This window comes from Lampetra fluviatilis, chromosome 8, assembly GCF_964198595.1.
Source record: "Lampetra fluviatilis chromosome 8, kcLamFluv1.1, whole genome shotgun sequence".
Classification (NCBI taxonomy): domain Eukaryota; kingdom Metazoa; phylum Chordata; class Hyperoartia; order Petromyzontiformes; family Petromyzontidae; genus Lampetra; species Lampetra fluviatilis.
In genome coordinates, this window is record NC_136282.1 from 10,078,600 (window position 1) to 10,098,514 (window position 19,915).

At 39.3% G+C, this 19,915-nt stretch overlaps 1 protein-coding gene across 20 annotated transcripts in view; it reads left to right on the top strand.

Annotated features, from left to right (window-relative positions):
* The window catches only part of LOC144933856 (neuron navigator 2-like), a 280,032-nt gene that overhangs the window by 185,417 nt on the left and 74,700 nt on the right, over positions 1–19,915 (top strand). For all 20 annotated transcript variants that reach the window (XM_078859085.1, XM_078859087.1, XM_078859069.1 and 17 more), the window contains one exon: positions 6,638–6,760. In XM_078859085.1, the coding sequence (XP_078715211.1) occupies positions 6,638–6,760 (123 nt within the window). The remainder of the gene's footprint in view (positions 1–6,637; positions 6,761–19,915) is intronic.

Sequence of the window (19,915 nt, forward strand, 5' to 3'; positions counted from 1 at the left end):
TGCATCTCACTCCTGGACAGGAATTGATCTCATCACTTCATTTTTGCAATAGTTTTTCTCTCAGATGATGTCTCTAAGTTAGCTTATTCCCTAATCTATGCATTGTCTCCTTCTGTCTCTCAGTGTGACTTCAAGCATGCGTCTCTCCTTTAAGATGTTTGTTTCATTTGTTGTGTTGATGTTTCTGATCCATTTCTCAGTAATATGCACTGTTTGAAAACTTTGTTCTTCAGGCACATAAGGGTGTTACTTTTCTTCATCGTGTTCAGCTTTCCAAAGGCACTCAATTAATGCCTGAAAGCAAATATATGATTTGATGAATATTTGGCAAAATTTTACACTTTTGCTGTACACCTGACTTTAGTATGTAATATTGACAATGGGAAGTTGCCGTATTCCCTGCTGAGGCATCTTTGGTGCAAATGTGCACATGAGTTTATTAAATAATTTGCGAAACAGATGAAATGCCACAAAATGTAAATAGTCTTGGTAGAAACAAAGATTAAATTAATGTTTAAATATCCATGAGCTGAACGCAAATAAAATGAAATATTCAGCATTGTCTTTAGCAACAATATATTAGAGTCGTTTTGGCTGAGTAATCGTAATCATAGGTGTTGATGTTTCATCAACATATACTACATTTTAATGTGTTTTAAATACCGTATGCCGGATTCATTGGTGTTGAATAATATACACCATTATCTCGGTTTTGTATTTGTTTCTGAAATTTCACAATCAAATTAATTTGAACAGAATAATTCATGACACATTACATTTTACGATCAGCGGCGGTGTCTGTGCACGTGGCGAATATTTATGTTATTTCATCCCGTGAATATCTGCTCCAGTGAATGTGTGATGAAAGAACAAGTGGCAGAGGTAATGAGCAGCTTTTGAAAATGAGCTGATTAGCTGAAGTTAAATTAGGAACTCGGGGCAAGCTGCTACGATCTTCCTTCGGCGTGCAGCCTTGCGACTGTAATGCCATAACATGATCTCGGCGTGCTTCTTTTAGGTCTTCAAAAGCTGCAATCTCTGTTAGGTCTTCCTCTCTTTCCGGTTCCTTCCATTTTTTCAAATAACACACTTTGAATTTTCCTGTTGTTGTCCATTCTATATATGTGTCCAAATAGTGCCGGTTTCCTTCTCAAGCATGATCCGGTTTGGATCCCGCCTGCCGTGTTGTGCAGTACGATGATCTTAATGTCACGCATGTTTCTATGGAATGGAAGCCATTGACCCTTTGCTCAACCATTCTGTCACTAATCCCCTGTGCCCGGTCAGCTGATACGTTTATTATTAGTGGCAGTGGGTCACTGGAGGGCTTCACGTACCAATAACTTATCTAAGGCTCAGCTCAGCCATTTCGCTTGCCTTGTTAATGTATTATTGTTCTTATGTATGTCGAATACTGAAATAAAGTATTGCTGTACATATTAAAGTGATGCCATCTATAGCTATTTCATGTTCATTCAGTGAATGACACATTGGAAAAGGTCTGCTGGGAGATGCAAATTCAATAAACTATCCATTTTGCTAATTTTATTAAAGATCTTTTTATTGTATACGTATTTATCAACTGCCAATTAAAATGTCTTAGCAAGTTGTAGTACCTGATATATATTTTAACTTAGAGGCAATGTCACGTTTACAGGATTGTGCAGTTCTCATTTGCTGATTTTCAAAAATTAAATTATTCATTACTTTTATGTTTCAAAATTATCAAATCTTGGGCCATTACAATGAGACACAATGACGTTCTCTTCCAAACGATGCAATGGGGATCACCGTGGCATACTTTGTAGCAGACAGCACGCTTTGAAAATTATCGGTAGTGTTCCAAAGCGTTTGCTAGATTTGACCCTTCGAGCGAACGCATGATGCCTCAGTGGCAAGCTTGCTGACCACTTCGCTTTTTATCCACCGTGAAGTGATCTCTTACACTTTCGTTTGACTAAATATATGGAGCTGTTGGCATGTCAGGCCATTAATTTTCTGCTAGAATGCCTCATGACGAGCCCTGTACAGTGGACTGTCACCACATACAGACAGGAATGTGGCAGCCCTGTAGAATATCTACAGCACTGCAGCGGATTCCATAAATTAAAGCTTCACTGGCTGAGTGAACATAGTGAATACAGCTGCAAATGTCATATATTTTAATAGATTTCATATATTTACTCTATTAAAATGTTTTTAAAATCACGTGTCTCATACTTAAAGAGCATCTACTCTTCCATATTAATGACTGAATTGTAATCGCTTATACATTAGTGAATTTTGGCGAACGCCAAACTTTATTGAGGGATGTGCTTCGTACAGCTGCATTCATAACACTCACAGTGACTTTAGGAAATTGTTAGATCGTGGGCTGGCTTGAAAGCATATGCAATCGTTTATATCGACACATGAGGGGCCTACAAGATAATGAGGATCAGAATCAGAATCTTTATTTAGACTGGAGGAATAAAGAGTATGGAGGAATCCTATGAGCTATAAAGCTCTTTTAGTATGGGCAGGTCAGCAAGTTACGACAGAAAACAATACAAAAAACGATTGGAGTGCAAAATAGAGAAAATTATAACCAAGTCACTAAATATGGACATATAAAAAATAGTTTACGTCCAATTTAGCAATATTGTGCAAGGCAGTAAAAAAACCCAACAAAACGGTCCCAGACCGCACTAAATTATCGCACACCTCCGATTAGCACGTACGGTGCGAAAGAAGTTCAACCAACATACACACGGACATAAATGTCCCAAATATACATTCAGCTGTACGGGTCTCATCAATTTGAGTAACCTATTTTGAACACATTGCCGCGGTCGCGTTTGGCAGACGGAGCAGTTTGGGTTGCAGATATGCCCAAACACTCTGCCACCCCCCCCTCCCCAATTTTCAAAAATACAACTCAAGCCAGATGCCAGGCCCACTTTCCTGTCTGTCTCCCCAAATCCCAGGGATGGATATCTGTCCAGCTCAGTGGCATGGCATGGCGGGGGGGGGGGGTCTCATGAAAACAAACCAAGTTCACCTCGTCGATGACAGACCGTCCTGTTGGGCATATCTCAATTTGGAAGAGGAATTTTGGATAGTTGAATGTTTGACATTTCCCTTGCGGCTCAGCAGTGTCTAGTCCAGTCAAACCGAGCGGGGGGCTCAGCTCTGCCCTTTTTTCCAATCACCTCTTGCTTTCGGTTCATGGAGTTCGATAATGTTTCGTGGGTAAGTTTGCATTTTTTTATTCTAAATTCAGTTAAATGTTGTAGAACCTTGTTTTATTGTACTGCATCATTCGATTGAGTATTTGTTCACAGTTTGGGTTCTATTTAGCTGATGATTAATATCGGTGATGTTGTGAACGCATAGATAATTACAGATATATTATCGCGTGACGAGAGGCATAGTTTTCTTAAAAGAACAAAAGCATCTTCAAAATTGGAATTGCAGCAATTGCCATTATTGCTGTGACACAATACTACTTGTGAATCATTTTCTCTTAAGATTTTCAAAACCAATATGGGGGGGGGGGAAGTTATTATTGTTTTACATTGTTAATATTAAGTGTATTTGTAGAAGAGCATTAATGTATAAAGTCACGAAATGTACGTATTTATTTTAAAATACTGTACATGGACTGTATAGGGATACGTATTTCTCTTTAACGGCGCAACAGAAATACACACCCACACACACAGATATCAAGAAATGACATAACACCTTTGCCATGTTGACTCCAGATAACAGAACTTTTGTACCGTAATTATATTTATATGACCGCATTTTAAACAGGGCCCAGTTTGTCTGTAGTTGTAGGATAATGAAATGTGTTTCATGTATGAAATAGAACACGGTTTAAAAGTTGAGCGCTGAAGAGTCTGCATTCCCCTCTTTACGTTAAACCAAAAACAACATGGATGCTGTTTCATGTCTTGCCTCACTCCTTCAGCCTTGGTAAAGTTTTAATCATACCACCGGGATGTTTTTTCTAGGGCTTGTTTGGGTGGGAGATGTCCAAATAGAGGATCAAAGCAAAAGAGAGATAGGAACAAACCCTTTCTCTGGCCTGAAGATTTATTGCTTGGGAGGTCATGCCTTTATTACGGGAAGAATGTCTTTGTTACCCTGCCTAGAGGTTGTAATAATTTGCCAGAAGCATTGAGCGGTGTAACTTACTTATACAGGTGTTGGTGGTTAAGCTTGAGATTTATTGTATGAGCATTTTATATTTTAGCAACTAGATTCTGTAGTGCCTTTGCTTTAGTTTATCAGTGGTTTCAAGGCAAGGGGCTATTGCACATGATACTGTATAGCGCATTTGTCAATCCACTGCTGGATGAAGGCTTCTTCCACACTATATGTGGGTTATGGGGGTTATTTGACTATGCTTCTCCATGCTGGTCAGTGTTGGTTGGTTATGGTTGATGAATTACAGCAGAAGAATGGCTTTATCTGAAATGCCCTTAGATATCAACCATGCCCACAACAATTGGATTTAGTTGTGCATGATGGCTGCCTATCCAACAACTATCCAGGCTGAAGATGTGATTGGATCAGACACATTCCGTATAATTTTGTCAAAAGCACGAGCAGCCGTTAGTGTGTTAAAGTAGAATGTATCTCTGTCTTAGTTAATTTATGGTAAAAATAGAATATTTAAAAAATGTCTAATGAAGAATAATGATGGACCATCATTCTATTTTGCAGATTGGTAATTTATCTTTGTGTGCATATTAATTGAAGTAGACTTGTGTTTTATGATTGTCTGCAAAGTAATTTGTAAAAATATTTGTAAACAATTCATGATACTTTTTTTATTTACCTTGTTTGTTTATGTATTTACAATGTATTTATGAATATAGGACATAATTTAAATACAGTGAAAATCAAATGGGAATTAATTACCAAAAACACAAGTGGTGACCCTTTTCATGTATGCATTTTGTATAATTGGAAAATTGTTTACATAAATTCAGAACTATTAAGACAAGCTGCTGCTGCCAGCGCACGAGTGTACGCAATTCGAATACGTGGTTTCGCGTGGCATGCAATTTCACGTTTCGTCAATACCGGTACATTAATTAGTGATCAACATGTGCGTATTAGACTTTTTTTTATTCTGAGCGACTGCCACACTTCAACGAGTTTACTTTTTGTGCATGATTAGCACACTGCTTGTATTCTACTGTTTGGATAATTGGAGCTGCTTAACTCTTCGTGACACTCTGTGACCTCCAAAGGACCGTGGAAAATTTGTTTCCACCTCTGGAGACAACTTAACCGATAGAAATTGTGTGTCCTGAACACAGGTTCGGGATCTCGGATCATTTGTTCACATTGTCAGTGTAGCAACTGGGAATGTGAGCTCTCAGACAAAGAGGGGTTATCTGGTCACTGCTGGAAGCCGGGGTCAAAATACGCATTGTTTAGGTATTGTAAGTGGCCTTTTTTATGAATTCAGACGTACTTTTTTTTCAGCGCGATGTAACAATCCATCTAGAACCTACAAATAAACTAATTTAATTGCTCCATCTATTCTGCGGCCATAATTTGAGAATTGTTCTATTGCTTGTCTGCCACTCGATCACTATTCTTGACCATCGGACATTGTTATGCTTGTTGAACTTCTCTCGCACAGTGTGTAGACAATCGCGCTAATCGGAGGTACGGGGCGGGGGGACAACAAACTAAAAAGAAGAAGCAGTTTTAAAGAAATTAGTTTAAAATCTACGTTTAAAAGTGCGTAGCTCCAGTGGATTCCTAATATCAAAAACGAAGAGCATTCCAGACGACCGCAGAAGCGCATCTGAAAGTGTGTGATGCAGAAGTGGCTGTCTTTTTCATTACTCCTTCCAGCACAGTGTCCAGCCAAAGCTGGCAAACTTTCTTACATTCTCTTATCCATGTGTTCTCTTCATGTCCTCAATGTAATTCCAAGCATGCATCTTTCTGGGTATTTTCGTTTTTTGTTCCATTACTTCCCTTCCCCCAAAGTAGTGGCAATGCGTGTTATGAAACAAGTATTGCAATCACATTAGAAGGATGATTTATACATTTTTGTATTTTATTGATTAGAATGCTCCACTACAGGACATCGCACATTTTTATACTGTATTATTTTATTCTTCACTGACAGGGCCTCGTTATTTAGAAAGAGTGATTTTACCAATAACATCTGCCAAACAAGCAGTATAATTTTTTAACACGCCTGACTGCTATTGAGACGCAGAAGGTCCATACTCATCCAGAGGCTGGTAAACTAACAAAAATATTATTCTCTTTTATGGAGATGTGGAGGTCTGCTTATTTATATTATTAACCAATGCATAGGTGATATCTGTGGCTACTACAACAAGTTGATGATATACTGTCAGTGCAGATCTTAAAGGTCACGTGTCTACCGTGCAGCAGCTGTGGGTAGAAAGTGTCGGTGAGGTGTGGTGCCAGGAGTGGCTTTGGCCCTGGTGACATCTTGATCTATGTGGAATTTACCAGAACACACTTATCCAGACGGTTAGCAAATAGCAAAAAATGAATACCATTACATTCAAACTGCAATCAAGACATACATATAACGTGTGGTGTGCCATCTGGCCTCCGGAGCTCACGTGTGTTCGTTCCTCCTTTGCAGCTACATGACGGACGGTGGCTTGAGCCTGTACACGCGGCGACTGAACCGGGTGCCAGACGGGCTGACGGTCGTGCGTGAAGCCATGCAGCGCGGCGTGCCCCTGGCTGTGGGAGACGCAGACAGGTACGTGGTGCCCTGTCTGCCGAGGCACCGAGAGTGATGGTGGCCCCTCGTTAGGGCCTGGTGGGGATGGGCTCCACTAGTGAAATGACAAAACTTCCCTGCTCATTATAGAGATTATGAACTCCACACACCCCCCTTCCCTCCCCATCTCTTCCCTTCACTTTCCCCGCACGTCCACTACCCCCGTGGGCTTCCATACCCCACCGATATATTTACCCAGCCACCACTGGGTTAACCACCACTGGGTTTGAACAAAATGTGGCCACCTGAACACAGCTGCTTGCTCTGCATGCCAACATACTCCTTATGGCATGCCAGCTTCCCTGAATAATTTTTACCATTTGCCTATTAAAAACAAATGCATCTGACTGGATGGCACATCGGTAGAGCCCTTGGCTTGTAGTCGGAAGGCTACCAGTTAAAATCCTAGTCGTTGACTCAGCTCATCATCCATCCTAGGTCAATTAAATGAGTACCACTCTGTGGGCAAGTCCACAGTGGTTGTCCTATGGAACAACTCATCCCCACCATAAGAATGTGGAATATCCATCCGTGGCTCAGGGATATAGTCAACAAGAGGTGAGTGCCACCCCATGCAAAATTTGTTGGCAAATTTCAAGTATTCAGTGACATTTTTATGCAGTGATAATTCCAGTTAGGATTTCTAGCAGTTACTGCCACCCTGCTGAAAGTAACATTTTGGCTGAGGGATAGCATGTAACTGTCGACTTGTACAGATATATTTTGTACAATATATGTGCATATGTCAATTTGTATTGACATCATCTTATACATTGCTACAGAATACATCATGCAGCATAGTTTTAGACACGTGAGGAACAGAAAAGGAATGTATCATGGGACTTGTTTGCCAGTATCAAAGTATGGTGAACATGCAAAGCAAACAGAGCATGTTAGTTTGAATGTTCACCACAAGTGCGTGTGGTTAATGCAGACTTGATTCCTTGCAAAAGGTTTCTATTTTATTGCCAGAAAGGGTGAAACCTATTCTTATTTTTCATGCGAAAGGAATGCATCTATGCGAAGCAGTGTTGACTGTCACAATTCTGCCACAACGTGATCGTGCACGTCACGATGTCAGCACGCAGTTTTGTTGTGGCTTCCTGTGCACTCCACGTTTTTGTGACTTTTTGTGGGTCTAGAATAATAAACGCTGTGTACGTTTGTGCTTTACATATGAAAATTGGATTTACAGTAATTAACACAAGGTGGCAGCATTAGTATGGATTTATGGAGATGATGGCCAAACCCTGCATGCAACGCACTGAATAAATATATAATACTTTACATAAATATGCCATTAAGCGCAAGAGGCGCAGTTCTCAATGCAGGCGAAAGTGAAAATGTTTTGTTCAGACACTCATATCTAGAAATTAATATTGCTAGCACACGCATTGAACATTTGCAATGAACTATATTTGTGAAAGCTGGCCATAATGGCAATCAGCATTCAAGATATATATCTTGGAATAATTGCACACCTGCATGAAGAGTAAATCAACTCATAAGCTGACAGTCTTCCCCATTATAATAATTGTAAAAAATTTGCATGCATCTGTTCACGAAAATGAGAGACCATTTCCAGTCGTTACACGAAGACGTGGAGCCAGGCCCTGGGTTCCTCATGAGCCCAACGAAACAGATGAAGCCTTCAGCTGTCTCTTTATAAGTGGTGGTGAATTTAATGCTGCTGATGCTGCTGCTGCTGCTGCGTACTTGTATCAGGAGGCAATTCCAAATCATTGGAGCAGCCACAGAGAAACGGCGCTCTGCCTGGACCGTCTTGGTTCGGGGTGGGGAAGGGGGAAAGTGAGCAAGTTGAGGGATGAGGTCGTTGAGGAGGACAGCCAGATATTGTGGAAGGCCATGGATTAGAGGTGTGTCAGTGGTGAGTAGGAGCGCAAATAGAGCCAGCGGAAGGAACTTGCTTGGGGAGTTATCAGAAGGATAGGTGGGGTGGGTAAAGATGGGAGGAATATGTAGGAGTGAGATGGGTTCCAGCGACAAAAGAGTAGAGGAAGTGATGTCAGTAAGGACATATTCTGATAGACCATGTGGACTAAAACGCATTGATTGATAATAATTGTGCTTTATATCGCGTCATTCATGCAAACTGCATTTCACAATGCTGCACAATCCGCAAACACGGAAGTGTGTGTTAATGAAGATCTTTTCAGCGAATGAATGCTTGTTTATACATGTGTAAAGAAACCGCAGCACACGGAGAAAACCTACCGGTGGAAGGGGGCAACACTATTCCGTACAGATGGAACCGATGGAGTTTATTCCACACTTTGCTGTCCCACGTTCTCCTGGCAAGTCAGGCTATGGCACTGGGACACCAGTGGGAAGGGATTTTCGCAACATGTGTGTATCCACATAGCCTGCCCTCCACACAGTGCTTGATTACAGGCGTGCATTGCGACCACTCCCCAGCTGATAATGACACATTCTTTTGTTGAAGACAGGTCAAATATGGAGAGTAGTTTTAATCATTGAAGTGTGTCCTGAATGGGTTAAACCCATTGTAAAGTAACAGCCAAATGTTGCTCTGCAGATAAAGGATGTCTTGTCAGTGTTGGAGTTTGGTGCGAGATGTAACTATGACTAATTTTGTTTGCACTGCAAGAGTTTAAAAATGATGTATTAGTTATGTCTGACGCAAAGAAGGGAAATAATTATGTGAGTAGAAAAATGGCATTGAACATGTGAAAGTTGAGCACCTTGTCAACAGGAATAAGCAGGAGAAAATATGGAAATATACGCGGCACACAAAACATTAAACAGTTAATAATAAAATGTTTTCACAAATAGCGGCGATTCATGGCCATTACTCTGTGATGTTTCTGCCCAGGTCAGTGTCTTGCCATGGTGCCTGATGAAAATAACGTTTTAGTTCAACGCGTATTGGATCTTTGTGTTCAGGGATTGCAGCTGAAATTACTTTGGTTTATTCCCCATGTAACATTTGTGTGTTCCATTTGGATGTGGCCACAGCTGCAATTTAAACGTGTGACCTTGGAAATCACAGCGGTTTATTTGTAAATTAATTTATGTTTTCTCTGTCCCCCCCACTCCCCTTCCCCATTATTATTGTCCTGGTGATCTTACAGGAAATTACATATAAAACTGTTGGTAAGAGAATTCGTGTAATTTAAATTGGCTACTCGACTTATACAATTGCGTGGGGGTGATAGGTTGCTAGGGGATAGAATGGAGACAGATTGGCACAGTATAAAAATAAAAGATAAAGCAACTAAATATCAGCATTCCTCTGTAACAGTTAAACTGGCATGGATTATTGGCATGGATTATTCGAGAGTATATTATCAAAACGATATTTAAATTAAGTTTTGTAGTACTTAAGTATATTTCGGGAATTTTTACCATATATGAATGATGCCCTTGAAAATACATTTAAATACATATAAAAAGAGATGTATTCAACATTTGTCCATATTTACTTGAATGTGCAATTCCAGTACTATTTTTGTGGAGACAATTTGAATTTTATGTGATCCGTTTTTTTAGCATTACACATTTCCCTTCAGCTGTGCCACGAGATAATCTTTCCACAGGAACATGTGGTACGAGTCACAGCATCTCTTTCCACCTCCAAGACTTGTGTGAGGTCTTTTTGGTGTGAAGTGATGCCATTGGCATTTTAGCGTGCATAAGGGCCTATGGTCCCTTGGCTGTGCCTAAAATGACTCCGGCATAGTTCGTGAATTCCTTCTCATGCAGTTGTCCAAACAAGTGAAGTCGTGGTTATTCAGCTGGAGTTAAAACCAGGATGATTAAATAAGCAATGTCATCAACGTGCATGTAATCAATCACGGCCCCGCCCTTAGGCCCTTGGGTTGGCCCTGATGGTGTTTGCCTGACCTTGTGGTGGTCCAAGTGGCAAGGCAGGGCCTAGACTCTAGCTTTCAGACAGCAATTGGTGAGTGGCCTTGCAAGCGTCGTCATCCTTTCAGGGCGATGATATTGAGTTATTGATTGACTAATTTATTAGCTGATATGATTAGTCACTGTTATAACCAAGGTCACAAATAAGTATTGTATGATCTATCTTTTTTCAGCTTTTTAAAATGTAGACCACTTTGGAAATGCTTAGGTGCACGTCATGTAGTGTGTATTTAAAGTTCAATTTGTAAGTAAGGTTTTGACATTGAGTTTTTTGATATACTACAGCTCATGGAATTTCCATTTGAACGGTTGAAATGACCTTGGTTTTCAAACGCAGCTGGTTAGAAGAAGTTCTTCTGAAATTGCCATCAGTGTGCATGAGGGTTTGCTTTTATTAATCATCCATATAATTTACATTTTACGTGTTTTTAATTATGCATATTAGATAAATGCAGCAGCTTACTTTTTTGTTTTCTGCTATGGAAGCTTTCTCAATGTTGGGTGTATATATTTTTGAGATGCTTGCAGAGATTTGAGCAGCATTTTATGCTGGTAAGAAAAAAAATCACCTACTCCGTTTATGGTGAAGCTCACTGGGACATCTTTGTGATTTATATTCTTCACGAGGCAGCGTCTGGCTATTGCCACCGAATGTGTAGTTTCAGATTATAATGGCTGTTCTCAAGGTTTTGTTTATTTCATTTTCAATGTTTTAATGGCCTTGGGCTTGTATTTAAAAAGGCAGATACTGCGAGAGCCCCGGAGCACGTCTGTTAAAACTCATCACCAACAAAGTAAAATTCATTGTCATATGTGGAAAATTCTGACATTACCAAGCCACCGTTTCTTTAAACTGAAAGTTGAAAAAATAATTTTAAAGATAATGATGAAAAAATTCTGATTCTTTTAGTTCCATGTATTTCCTGTGCATTGTTTTGTTCGAATAAAAATGCCTAGCTATTTAATGTGGTGTTAACCGAACAGTTAAATGTATACTATAGCTGGGTGTATTAATGCTACTACATTCTATTTTTGGGGGAATGTTAGCAAGCTGCCATTCATATATATTATTCTTATTTCTTGATGATACTTTGTACATATTTAACAATTAATTTAATATATATTGTGCTTTAACATTATAAACCCGTGGCTTTGCACTATTTTTAAACAATTGGTTATTGAATAATTGTTCTCATTGAATAATTGAATAATTGTCCCTGGCAGTTGATCTTGAGTAACAGAGGCACGAGGTTGTCGATTGGCAGGTCACTTGTGGTGGGGTAAAGTGTGGGTAGAGCCACTTCTTCCAAGACGTCCGATCAGTGGGAAGAGTAGGCCAAATACCATTGATAGAGGCTCTCTTGAGCTTTGTATCTATGTTGAACGTCTTTCGCAACGTACGTAGCTGACCGTACGAATCGGAGGTGCTCCTTCTGCGAGCAGTGGTGTGATCAAGCAATTTCAGGACTACATCTCTACCTAACAGGATATATGGCACAGTGCAGGTCCACATATCATTCCTGGGAATTTCCAGTGGAAACACTGATAGAGCTCTTGTGATGGGTGTGATATGATATGCAGCGAGGAGTGCGTGACAACAGAAAGCATACAACATTTTCGAGTTTCCCCCCCACCCCCCGTGTGAGCATTTGACATTTTAGGGTTGCTTTTGCTGACCTTATCCTGGCTGCTTTCAAGGTGTGATGGGTTCATTAGGCAATGAAAGAGGGCAGTTCTCATAATAATAATAATAAAACTATCAAGTTGAACAAGCCTCATGTACAGTATCCTAACATTTTAGCTGTTTTAAAAATAATTGCGCCAGCCTTTAGGCAACTTGAAAAGCAAATTAAATATGCACTACTCTGTACACTTGGCATATACTGTAGATTTGAATGTAGATATACAGGGAAAATTTTATGAATATAAGTCAGCTGCATAAATCAGTACATAGTGCTTTTCAAATGATCAAAATCCTATGCTTAAGGCCCCTATTTTTCCTCAACGGACAAAGCCACTTGTTTTAGTTCAGTGCCTCTTGAATTTGGTGTAATTTTGGTATCGATTAATAATTCATAACCTACAAATAAAGTGGCATTTGTTTAGCCAAGATATGCGGTTATAGTATTGCTATTGTGAAACGCTGCTGTGGCGTATCTTGTTGAATTATCCCAATAGTTGCATGCATGCATGTCCAGACGGAGCAAAGTGTTCCAATTGTTATTCATAACGGCACCAGCGCTGGTTGAATTGGTTAACCCATACGTGGGATACAATTAAACGTTGAAAAGTTTTACATTTCTATGACCTCTGTTCTCTTTAAACCGGTTTGTTTTAGTTTATTCGTTCAAGGGATGACTTTTCAATACAAATTATTTAGGAATTTGCTCATATATGTCTTTGTTTACATCCATGTTTTTGTTAATTTATGCCTTAATTTTATTAACCATTGTGTGATTGTTGACATAAAACTGTATTTGAATGCATTTCCTTTCATGCATTTACACATTTCTTCAGGCATCTTTGTGGTTAATTGTGAAAGTCGTAATGCCTATTCAAATACGATATTTTTTATTTACTTATACATTATATAATGTACATTATGTAATGTATAATTCGGGTAGCATGAACTTCAACAACCTGAGTTTGATTCTGAGCCAAGGTTAACATGAGCGGCGAGTGACATGGACCTGTTCTGGGCTTCCTCTTCACCAATCTGCATTAACCAGCATAATGAACGATGCTTCCCACACCTCCGATTAACACGGTTGGCCACATACGGTGCGAAAGAAGTTAATGCACACGTGACCAATACAGCATTGAGAGGCCTTCATCTTGCAGTGGCTTGACAAGGTAGCTGTTAAGTTGATAGCCCTGAACACGTTCCACTTTCTCACCTTCAGGCTAAACCAAGTCTCCAACTCTTCTTACTAACTATGCCTCTGGCAGTGGCCACAGATGTCATTGTTTCCAAAATAACTTTAACGTTAATCTGTCTCCAAACAGGCTAAGCTACAATAGCGCAAGCAAGCTACTCTCGGCATTTGGTTGTGGAGATGAGTGCATTGTTCAGATTACCCTGTGCCTGTATATTTTGTTTGCATTTCTCAATACAGAAGCATTGCACCTGGTCTGATGGTGCATGGATTGAGTTTAATTTCGACAGGATTGTAAAGGATAGGAAATTGTATTGCAATTCAAGTGCATTGTTCAGATGCAGTGTGCCTTGTCTGTATAACACAAACCAGGCAAACCGTATTCCATTTCGATAGGCTTTTAAGAGAGTGGATACAACCTTGCAATTATACATCATCTGAAGTTTTCAGATATTGCTGCCAGACCCTGTGCCATGTCCAATATCAATTAGCACATGTTTGCACACTGGTTTTGTATTTCGGCAAAATGGTTTTAAGTTGTAAAATACTTTGAATAACACTTTGGACTACTCCACACAACTTTCCCCTATTCCTATCCCGAGGAGCACTTGATGCCACAAAGAATGTGGAAGATTTTCAGAAAGTATTTCCATTCATGTAACGGTGCAGATGGAATACTAAGAATGTTACGTAATGCATTTATGCTGCTTTTGCCATTGCCTTTTTGGGAAGTATTTCTGCCGCAGAGTGGAATCCTATGATAAAGCGATCTGCTTAAGGGTTAAAGTGACCCAAATAGGTATGTAATGACTCCCAATTGTACATTTGTTTAAAAAGAATTCATTTATTTACATAAACGAATGCAGGAGACCGAGTTATTTAATTCCATTTGTATTTACACATACAGTATTTTTTTAAACGTAACTTTCTTTAAAAATCTTACTTAGACAAATGCCACCTGCGTTTTTTCTACTATGAATTGTTACTGTTATCCTTTTGCAATTTATTACGCTGCTGCTAGGTTTTATTATCAAAAGCAAGTGATGGCGTTTGTTCGTATGTATTAACCCGCAAAGATATTTTTGCATAGTTGCTCACGTGTCGCCATCATCCTCATCGTTAGCCTTGGTATATCTACTGTTGGATGGTCTCCCCACAATACTGTCACCTTCATGCCTCTGTCATCTCACTCCTGCCCGTGAACAGATGCCACCGCTCAATCTTCTCATTGGTTATCCTGCCAGGCACGTTCTCTCCTTTGGCTGCCATTTTATCACCAGTCTCGTTCATCGCACAACACTGTTGTGGGATGCAATTAGCACGAATGACGCGATATAAAAGTTCATTACTAAAAAAAATTGCCAGTAAATCTGACTGGTGATTTGTGTTTATTCTGTAATATACACGCTCCTCTTTCTCGCAGCGTAATTCCAGTTACGTATCTCTCCATTCTTCTATGTGCACTTTTCAGATTTTTTATTTTATATTTAAAAAATGTCAATAAGAGCACACTGCCAGTTATGACATTTAGTCAATCACCTGGACAATGGCAAATAAAATGGAATGAAAGCAAAACAGCAGATATTGAATTGGCCGTCATTGTTAAAGGTAAAGGGAGGTTTGCATTTTAAATCCAAATCATATTATTAATTTGAGTAATAATCCTGTATAACTATCGAAAAGCGTTGGTGTTTAAAACTCTAAATTGACTTTGTTATTTACAAATATAATGGAGTGAAAATTATTTTACATCGATCAGGAATCGTTTGCTTTATTATCGTTCAGATAGTGGTCTATAAAACATACTCACTGGGCAGTTTTTTTCTCTCTATAAGTTGATGTAAAGTTTTGTTATATGCCACTGAATGTGGGGAAAAAAATGGATGCTTTTGCCCAAAAAAGATACACCCTGAATGCTTATTGCTGGCCTTCCCGAGGAAGGTTTATCATCCACAGCGCCAGACTTTTATTAACTTTCTCCCGACCTGTATAGTAACCCGAAGCAGCAACATTATACTACAGTGTGTGCATTCATTATAATGACATATAACCATTGCCCGAAATGTAAATTTGTAGACGGTGTATCTGCAGTTATCCAAAGCCCAAAGTACGTGAATCGCTAAATCACTTATGAGTGAATCTCTAATTGCTCTTCATAGGACATACTAAAGAAGTACACTACGTTGGTCTTTCCTATGCATTCTCTGATACTGCCAGTGATAACTCGCATTCATTTAGCTAAAAAACACCTTATAAAAAACGACTTGCTCTGAAAATCTAATACTTTTGCCATGAAATGTGATGGGACGTATTTAAAAAAATGCACGAGCAATTCTTTGCACGTGCATTCTAAACGTGTGTTCTATAAGCGTGTGTGTTGAAAAAAATCAATGGAGAAAGCTTTCAGCTGCCTCACAGTTAAGTGGAAAGATGCTGCAGTTGGATTGAAAGCGATTATTTGAAGATGCAAAGGAATTTGCATTCATTAAGCAAATCTAGCTTCGCCCCCCTTCAGGCATTCCTATTGTGTGTCCCTCTGCAGTCAGCCACGTAATTAATGTAATGGCAGTGGGTAATCGCCACTTTGTGAGTCATGAGGAGTGGAGTTAATAGACCTTCTTAGCCATCACGTGGGATTCTCAGTCCACGGAGTTGGAATACGTCTATAAGCCAGCAGGCACAAGACATTTTGGAGGATGGAAATGGTGCTTCTAGCTCCAGCCAATACATCTTGCGAGGGTTTTTCATGCCACCCCCAGTGATTTGGCTGTCTGGAACCCATAGGTTGCGACACCTTGGTAATGGAGGAAGTTCATTGAATGAATACGGTTTTATAGATGTGCATATACAGCACATAGGTTTAAAATCTATATAATTTAAAAACATATAGCTTTTCCCTCTGGTATGCTTTGCTTGCACTGTATGTGTGGTTGTTTTTATGGTATACTGTATGTGAGAAAAACGTTATGGTTATTTAATTGAAGAAATTAGCATACTTTATATTATTTGCCTTTCATCAGTGATTTATTTAACGTGTGATGTGCGTGCATAGCTTTGCGTTTTTTGTTGTTGTACAAAATTTACTCTGGCGTAGTGTTCATTTGATCGCAGTTGGCATACAATCAAACACATAGGCAGCGTTTTAAAAAAAAAATCTTGCATTCTGCCGAATTCTAATAACTGCGAGCGATCGGCGTTGGATCACAGCAGCAGCAGCAAAAAAAAAGCCCCACACCATTTTGTAATTGTGACGTGCAAGTGCGATTTAGAACTGGGGGTGGTGGTGGTGGCACAATGAACAAAAACATTCATCCTTGCTGTTGTGATGCTGACCGGCACTGTGGCATTGGTTGCTGGGCGTGGCTTGGCTAAGTAACGGGGCACCTGCAAGAGCTGGGGATGTAGCTTCAGGCGGAATCCACAGAAACCCACCGACAACGCCCCCCCCCCCCCAAAAAACGAGAGAGCGACTGGGGAAGCTGCTTTTATTCTGTGCTGCTCAAAGGAAGGGATTATTTATTGCTTAAACCTTGGGTGAGTAGCTTCCACTCGGTGGTCCGGCGTTTGAGATTGATTAATCGCTTGCATTGTTTACCGGTTGATGGTTTTTTTGGTTGTTTAAGTAATGTATTGTATTCTGTTTTACAGAGGAAATCTTTTTTGTAAGTGTAGATATATATTCTTTCACGTTGAAATTAAATTGCAATTTGTGCGTCGTTATATTGTTCCATTTGATTTAGCGTTGTGTTTGTGGTTGTTGCTTTTCATTGCTAGTTACAAATTGCAAATTTCATTTTTGACATTGAGGGTTGATTAAATGTAATAGAGCTACGTTTAACACTTCAGAAGTGTGCATAATTACGCATTTTTGTAAGTATATTTTTTTCTTTTGTCAAGAGATATGTTATATGACCAACGGCTACGTAAAGTGATGTATTATGTGCGTGTTTAAAATCTTGTATCGACACTTAAAGGTTATAGAGTAACAATTTGAGGACTAGATTGCAATGCGTTCAGTTTGAACCTGGTTGCAGATGAGATTGGTAGCAGTTAATGCTCAGAAAATTGGTGTCAGAGGTTGTAAAAAATTTTTTTCCCATGGCCAGATACGGTTTAAAAAAAAAAAGTGAAAACGTTGAGATAAATGTACCCCGAGGGCACTCTAGCCAGGAGAAAGCCATTGCACATATGCATTTGGCCCTTGCGTCCCCTTGCTCCACCAGGCATATGGTGAGAACCAAGTCGGCCAGGACTTGCGGCGAATCGGCCCGCTTTAATTATCACCTCCCGAGGGTCTGTCACGGTTGAATGCTGAACACAGCTGCCTGGTGGCAAGGTTCTATGAAATATAGTTTTCTTCATTTGATTAGTCCTCATCATGGTGAATCCTCGTACAAAAAAATATAATGGTGAAAACGCGAGCGTAATGCAGATAAGAGTACGTTTCGAAGTGCGCACGTTAACGGTAATGTCGGCGTTCATTCGCTAAGAGTGGAAATTGTATTCCTCGCTTTGTTATTCATATTTTTTGTCTCTGATTGTATACTGTAAACAAGTCAATATTCTGTTTTTAAGTATTTTGGAAATTAGATCAATTCGTGGTGCGTTCTGTCAGCCACCTTTACTGCACTTACGTAAAAGTTGATGTCCTCTTTGATGACATCAGTGATGATGACGAGGCCATGATGACTAACTCATGAGACGTGTGGAGCAAAAAAGGCTCAAGCGTAATGACTTTGGCATGGTTTGGATTTGTCATCACCCTTGTACATGTGCACTTTAAATATTTATCTTTGTGTTATAATGCATGGGTATGGCCAGCGTGATAGAGCAAGCTCAATACTCTCCAGAGGCACTTGTTGGAGGCCTTCTGCCAGCAGGGGCATGAGCAAGACGTGTCATGGTTGCACCTTAATACAATTATAATGCTCGGACTGTTTTGTTGTCGAGTATTATTATCCATGATTATGATATTAGATGGTTATTGTGAAGAAGCAAAGTGCTGTTTCTTATTTTTGGGTTGTTGGTAAAAATGTATATTAAACAATGAATGCATCTTTAGCATCAAACGCCGGTTTGCTTTTCAAGATCTTCCGTATATTTTTTATTCAAACTTGATTGTACTTATGTGTTTAAATATTTATAACGAAGTTTGTATATACAGTATATATAACCCCATGGATTATATGAACTTATAATAAAACTGTAGGGAAACTACAGCCGATATTTTATTTCTACTGTGATGTCAATCGTACAACAGCAAAAGATATTAATCTCTTGTCCGGGTTTGTTGTTTTTATTAACTGGAAATGAAAACTATTATATTCTGTTCTTTGCTGACTTACCTGGTTTGTAAAAAAAAAGTGAATTTTGTATATCTACCGCTGAACGTATATGTGTTTAAAACTCGTTCTCATCTAACAACAAAGCACATGTGGACCTTCACTGATTGCTTCTCAAAATCCAAAGGGCACTTGCAGAAAATGGAGACAAAGCAAGCGTGAATAATTAATGAAGTTAATTTCACGACATTACACCATTTTGGTATCAAGGTTCGGGTTGTTTTTAGGCATTGGGTTAGGTGCAAGAAATTTTGCGACTGATTTATTTGAGAGGTTTGAAAAAATAAATCTCCTTAAACAAGCATTTGGCTTTAAACTTATGAACAGCTCTAATATTCCAAAATAATTAAATTACAAAATTAGGTATTCAGCATTGCATATTTGTTATTATAGCTTCATCTATCCACTAAGATGATCAGATACCCATATTTGAAATATAATTGGATGGCTCGCATAATATGAACTGCATAGGGGTATAATGACACATCCATTAATCAGTTCATATCTATTAATTGATACATGCTCACAATACGTGTGTACGGATGAATATGACAGACGGAATAAGAAACGGTGCTCATGAGAAAAAACGAAAAAACGATTCTTGAATCTAATCATGCCCCATGGAATTGCCAGATGCTCGATGCTAGTATCTGGAAACGAGTAGAAAATGTTTAACAAGCCTGACTGCCGATGAGACCCAGAAGGTTGTACGTGTGTATGTACGTTGAACATCTTTCTCAAAACCGTACGTAGCCAACAGTGCTAATCGGAGGTGCGGGGGAAGGACAACAAACTAAACACAAAAATGAGTTCTAAATAAATTAGTTTTCAATCTCCATTTAAAAGGGCATGGATCCAGTGGCTCCCTAATATCGGAAGAACGTTCCAGACGGCCGCAGAAGCACATTTTAAAGTGTGTGATGCAGTGACCCTCTTTGTTCAACAGCTTGTCAGAGTTTTCTTACTTAAACAAATGCTGTTGGATTACTTTTGTTCTGGAAACTCAA